The 6,750-nt window shown below is 44.5% G+C and overlaps 1 protein-coding gene across 1 annotated transcript in view; it reads right to left on the bottom strand.

Annotated features, from left to right (window-relative positions):
* mast2 (microtubule associated serine/threonine kinase 2) overlaps positions 1-3,866 on the bottom strand; it is a 65,410-nt gene extending 61,544 nt beyond the window's left edge. Inside the window, 1 exon segment of the mRNA XM_053323078.1 lies at positions 3,805-3,866. Coding sequence (XP_053179053.1) covers positions 3,805-3,866 — 62 coding nt within the window.
* Between the last annotated feature and the right edge of the window lie 2,884 nt (positions 3,867-6,750).

Consider the following 6,750-nt stretch of genomic DNA (forward strand, 5'->3'; position numbering starts at 1 on the left):
CCTCCTCCCTCCCTCCTCCCTTCCTTCTTCCTCCCTCCCTCCTACCTTCCTTTTTCCTTCTTCCTCCTTTCCTTCCTTCCTTCCTCCCTCCCTCCCTTCTTCTTTCCTTCCCTCCTTCATTCCCCCTTTCTTCCTCCCTCCCTCCCTCCCTGACTCCCTCCCTCACTCCCTCCCTCCCTCACTCCCTCCCTCCCTCCTCCCTCCCCTCCCTCCTTTCCTTCTTTCCATCCTTCCCTCCTTGCCTTCCTGCCTTCCCTCCTCCCTCCCTCCTACTGTACCTTCCTTCTTCCTCCTTTTCTTCCTTCCTTCCTCCCTCCCGTCTTCTTTCCTCCCCCCTACATTCCCCTTTTCTTCCTCCCTTCCTCTCTTCCTTCCTCCCTCCTTTCCTTCCTGCCTTCCCTCCCTCCCTCCTTCCTTCCTTCCCTCCTTCCTCCCTCCCTTCTTCTTTCCTTCCCTCCTTCATTTCTCCTTTCTTCCTCCCTTCCTCTTTTCCTTTCTCCCTCCCTCCCTCCATCCCTCCCTCCTTCCTTCCTCCCTTTCCTTCCTTTCTTCCTTCCTTCCTCCCTCCCCTCCCTCCTTTCCTTTCGTTCCTTCCTCTCTTCCTTCCTCCCTCCTTTCCTTCCATCCTTCTCTCCTTTCTCTCTTCCTTCTTTCCTCCCCCTTACATTCCCCCTTTCTTCCTCCTTTCCTTCCTTCCTTCCTCCTTTCCTTCCTGCCTTCCCTCCCTCCCTCCTTTCCTTCTTTCCATCCTTCCTTCCTTCCTTCTTTCCTCTCTTTCTTCCTCCCTTCCTTCCTTGACTCGAGGACAACAGGAGGGTTAATAAAGTTTCAGATGTTTTCTCAGTCATATCCAATCAGTGGCAGCAGTCAGGGGAGCAGAGTGAAGTGTCTTCTGGGAAATTAAAAGGAAATATACCTTTCAGCTTTTAGAGCTACAACAACATAATTATGTCTTCTGGTCTTCGGTGAGTTAGAAGTTGTTTAACTGATTGGTACAAACAATAATAACAAGCTCAGATCAGTCTGTTGGATCCATGTCTACATTTATATATTCATATTTCCCTGAAGGATACACACTCAATCATTTTAGATGAGTCACATCACCGTTAAACTCATGATGGAGAGGTTAAACATGCTAAAACTGTAATAGAAGAATCAGACTGTCACAATCTGTTAAATAATTGCCACTCACTGCAAAGCATCCAGTCTTTCTGTTTTGAAGATGTGAGATATGCTCAGTCCAGTTTTGAACATTCATCGAATCATGGATGGATGGATGGATGGATGGATGGATAGAACGATAGATAGATGGATGGATGGATAGAACGATAGATGGATGGATGGATGGATGGATGGATGGATGGATGGATGGATGGATGGATGGATAGAACGATGGATAGATGGATGGATAGAACGATGGATAGATGGATGGATAGAACGATGGATAGATGGATAGATAGATGGATGGATGGATGGATGGATAGATGGATAGATGGATGGATGGATAGAACGATAGATAGAACGATAGGTAGATGGATGGATGGAGTAAAACTAAAGCCAATAATAGATAAGGATTGATTATAAAGTGCAATATATAAAAGTAATATGTAATGTCTCGACAAACACATGACCTAATAAAGTGCAAGTTAACCTCGTTGCCTAGACAACGAGTTCATGCATGTGAGACTAAAGACATGATGAGACTAGATAATCGATCAAATGTAATGATATGTGCAGGCGCCACCAACTGGACAGTGGTGTGAATAACTTAAATGACATTTTCTGTGTCGAAACAGCGCCTACATTACCCAAAATGCAACTCAACTCAGTCCACTCAATTGTAGTGTATTTGGGTAACTGAAGTTTGACGTCACTTCAAATAAAATAAAATTAGCTTTAGAAAAGTACAATGAATGAGAATGAGTGTTTTAAATACTGTGATGTCATAACAGTAGGAATATGTTCATTATGTCTTCACTACAATTTCATTCATCAAGTCAAAAATACTAAAAAACTATAATGAACTACTATATTTGCATCATTATTAATCATTAGAAACTACAGGGACATTTAAAATCATCATTTTGTAGCTCTGGGAAACTGAGATCAGAGAATTAACTTCAGTTTTTAGGAATTTAAAAGTATTAAAAGATTAAATAATTAAGAGATTAAACTGAAATGAAAAATGATCATTAGTGTCACAAGCTGTAAGATAAGAGTTGAGATGCCTCTGAGGCTAAGCACACACACACACACACACACACACACATACACACACACACACACAGACACACACACAGACACAGTGACACACACACACACACACACACACACACACACAGTAACACACACACACACACACAGTGACACACACACACACACACAGTGACACACACACACACAGTGACACACACACACACACACACACAGTAACACACACACACACACACACACACACACACATACACAGTGACACACACACACACACACACACACACATACACAGTGACACACACACACACACACACACACATACACAGTGACACACACACACACAGTAACACACACACACACACACACACACACACACACAGTAACACACACACACACACACACACACACACACACACACACACACACAGTAACACACACACACACACACACACACACACACACACACACACACACACACAGCTCTAGCTTCACACACTAACACACACACACAAAGACACACAACTCCAGCTTCCTGTGTGTGTGTGTGTGTGTGTGTGTGTGTGTGTGTGTGTGTGTGTGTGTGTTACTGTGTGTGTGTTACTCTGTGTGTGTGTGTGTGTGTGTGTGTGTGTGTGACAGATGAAATGCGCTCTGACGGGATTTTTGTCGAATACGGTTGACAGCATGTAAGACAAGCTCACACAAAAAAAAAACCCCAAAATCCAGCAGCCCTCCATCCTCCGAATGTAAAGCAGAGACGGAGGAGAAGATGAGCAGCGATGTTGATTGATGGCGACGCTGAAGGAAAGTCAGCGAGTCGAAGTCGAGATCAGAAAAGACGAGATAGAAATTGATCAGTGACAGAGACGAGAAGGAGAGGAGAGAGGAGAGGAGACGAGAAGGAGAGGAGAGAGGAGAGGAGACGAGAAGGAGAGGAGAGAGGAGAGGAGACGAGAAGGAGAGGAGAGAGGAAGACGACAGGACGGATGAAATATCTACTGTTATTATATCAAGAGTGTGGAGGTGCTTGTTAAAGGTGTGTGTGTGTGTGTGTGTGTGTGTGTGTGTGTGTGTGTGTGTGTGTGTGTGTGTGTGCTCAGCTGACACACACACACACTACATCTCATTTCCTGCTCAGGAAATAATGAAACTCACCCAGCTGTCACTCACACAGCGCCCACACACACACACTCACACACACACAGTAACACACACACACACACACACACAGTAACACACACAAATAGTAACCACACACACACACACACACACACAGTAACACAGTAACACACACATGCAAACACAGTAACATACACACCACACAAACACAGTAACACACACACACACAGTAACACACACAGTAACACACACACTCACACACAGTAACACAGTAACACACACACAAACACACAGTAACACACACACACACACACACACACACACATTTTTTAATAAGTGGTTTTGTTGCTTTTATCCAAAAATACATACAAACAGAAAAAGCAATAAAGACTCTAACAGCAGACCTGTCAATCAAACTATGAGCAGTTTCATTATTTATGAGAAATCATCACATTTAAGTCAGAGACACACATGATGACGCCCATGACGACGCCCATGACGACGCCCATGACGACGCCCATGACGATGTCCATGACGACTGTTGAGCTGATTCTGATTCTGATCTGAGCAGATTGGAGCGAATCTGTAGTCAGTCGGTGTTTGATATGTAAAGGTGTAAAGATTCTGCTCTGCCAGTCGATGTTAGAAAGAAGGAGTTTATTTATTTATTCATTTATTTATTTATTTATTTATCCACGTGTGTTTCACCCGAGGGAGACGCACCAGTAAATAAACCACAGTCTCAGTCTAAAGTCAAAGTTTATTTAAAGTGCAAAATCACACCAGAGCGTCTGAATACTCTTTACAGCATTAACACAATATTAACTGTAAAGAGAGAAAATATCTAAATATACCTAGCATACCCTGCTTTATCATCACATATAAAATCAGGGAGGCCAAAATGTCCCAAATGAACATCATACTGCATTGAAGAAGGCTTTAAACTAGCGATTGAGACCATAAACACATTTTGAAAACGTTTACTGAGGTTAGAAATCAAGTGAGAAGTTGGTGAATTCTCCATTGACTTGTATAGAGACCGTCGCCCCCTGGTGGCCTTTTGATAGAATGCAGCTCTAAGTTACTTCCTGGTTGGCCTCATTTCAGAGGACCGGAGCTCCCCACCTGGTTTGAACCCTTCACATCTATGAAGTCAGGAAGATTAATGTCTACATATTCAGGTTGTAGGAAAGAAAAGCAGCAGTTTGAAATAATGTTCGTGAAGTGAAATAAAAGAAAATACATCATCTCATTCACATGTAAAAATGTTCTGCTACTCATGAAGTGATTTCAGGTCTGCTGCAGGTTTTCATTCAAGGCTAAACACTTCTTTCTTTTTCTTTTTTTTTTGTCTGCAGCTGCTTTTTCATTAAATTAAATCATTCATTTCATCCACGACAATGTCCCTTTTTATACCTGACTCACCCTCTCTCTATTTGAGCTCCTTTCATTGACTTTTTAAATTGCATTTTAATGGCATGATGTCATAGTGAGTTTACTTTCAATGCTTTTGATGCTTTCACTGTTTAACTGGATTTTAAAGGCTTTGGAAAGGAAGAAGGAAGGAAAGGAGGGAGGGAGGAAGGAAAGGAAGAAGGAAGGAAGGGAGGAAAGGAGGGAGGAAGGAAGGAAAGGAAAGGAGGAAGGAAGGGAGGAAAGGAGGGAGGAAGGAAGGAAGGCAGGAGGGAAGGGGGGAAAGGAAGGCAGGAGGGAAGGGGGAAAGGAAAAAGGAAAGGAAGGAAGGATGGAGGAAATAAGAAAGGAAGGAAGGGAGGGAGGAAGGATGGAAGGAAAGGAAGGAAGGACGAAGGAAATAAGGAAGGGAGGGAGAAAGGAAAAGAGGAAGGAGGGAGGGAGAAAGAGGAAGGAGGGAGGGAGGAAAGAAGGAAGGAAGGACGGTGGAAATAAGGTAGGAGGGCGGAAGGAAGGAAGGAGGGAGGGAGGAAGGAAGGGAAGAAGGACAGAGGAAGGAAGAAAGGAAGGATAGTAGGAAGGACAGAGGAAAAAAGGAATGAAGGAAGGAAGGAGGGAGGGAAGGAGAAAGGAAAAGAGGAAGGAAAGAAGGACAGAGAAAAAGAAGGAAGGGAGGAAGGAAAGGAAGGAGTGAAGGACAGAGGAAAGAAGGAATGAAGGAAGGAGCGAGGGAAGGAGAAAGGAAAAGAGAAGGACAGAGAAAAAGAAGGAAGGGAGGAAGGTAGGGGGGAGGAAAGAAAGAGAGAAGGAAGAGGAGGAAGGAAGGACAGACGGAAGGAAGGAAGGAAGGGAGGAAGGAAGGAACAGTCAATACAGACAACAAGAAGGTTAAATGATAAAAACTCTGCATCATACTCTCCTTCTTTTCCTCCATTCTTCCATCTCTTTCCTCTTTTTTTGCTTTTTTCTTTCCTCCTCGTCCTGCTGTCTCCGTCTCCATCCTCCAGACTGCTGTTGGCTGCTGTGTTGTCATGGTAACACCGCCTCTTAGTCCTGTCTGTCCTCTCTAATTAAACATGGATAATTAAAGTTGCTCTCCTGTTGCTTTAGAGCAGGGGTGTCAAACATGCGGCCCGCGGGCCAGAACCGGCCCACTTAGGGGAGCAGTTCGGCCCACTTTCCTTCCTGTGTTCTTTTCCTTCCTTCCTTCTGTCCTTCCTTCCTTCCTTCCTCCCATCTGTCCTCCCTTCCTTCCTTCCATCTGTCCTCCCTTCCTCCCATCTGTCCTCCCTTCCTTCCGTCTGTCCTTTCTTCATTTCTTCCCTCCTCCCTTCTTCCTTCTGTCCTTCCTTCCTTCTGTCTGTCCTTCCTTCATTTCTTCCTTCCTTCCTTCCTCCCAATAGTCCTCCCTTCCTTCCTTTCATCTGTCCTCCCTTCCTTCTGTCTGTCCTTCCTTCCTTCTATCTGTCCTCTCTTCCTTCCATCTGTCCTCCCTTCCTTCTGTCTGTCCTTCCTTCATTTCGTCCTTTCTTCCTTCCTCCCTTCCTTCCACCCTTTCTTCCTTCCTCCCTTCCTCCCTCCCTTTCTTTCTTCCTCCCTTCCTTCCTCCCTTTCTTCCTTCTTCCCTTCCTCCCTCCCTTCCTTCCTTCTGTCCTTCCTTCTTTCCTTCCATCTGTCTGTCCGTCCTTCACTGTCTGTCTTTCCTACCGTTCTTCCCTCCTTCCTTTTGCCTGTCTTTCCTACCGTTCTTCCCTCCTTCCTTTTGCCTGTCTTTCCTTCCTTCCCTTCTTTCCCTCCATCTTTTTAATGATCCGGCCCACATGAGATCAAATTGGTGAATCTTTGTATTCTCCTTCCTGACTTCCTGACTGACTCAGTGTTGGAATAAAAGCTTTACAGGAAGTGGAGTGTTGGTATGATCCTCCTCAGAAAGCTTGGTGAGGCTGTGATATCTCTCTGTCAGCTGCTGCTTAACTTAATATTCACCACTGGAAGCTATTAAAC

This window comes from Scomber japonicus, chromosome 7, assembly GCF_027409825.1.
Source record: "Scomber japonicus isolate fScoJap1 chromosome 7, fScoJap1.pri, whole genome shotgun sequence".
Classification (NCBI taxonomy): Eukaryota; Metazoa; Chordata; class Actinopteri; order Scombriformes; family Scombridae; genus Scomber; species Scomber japonicus.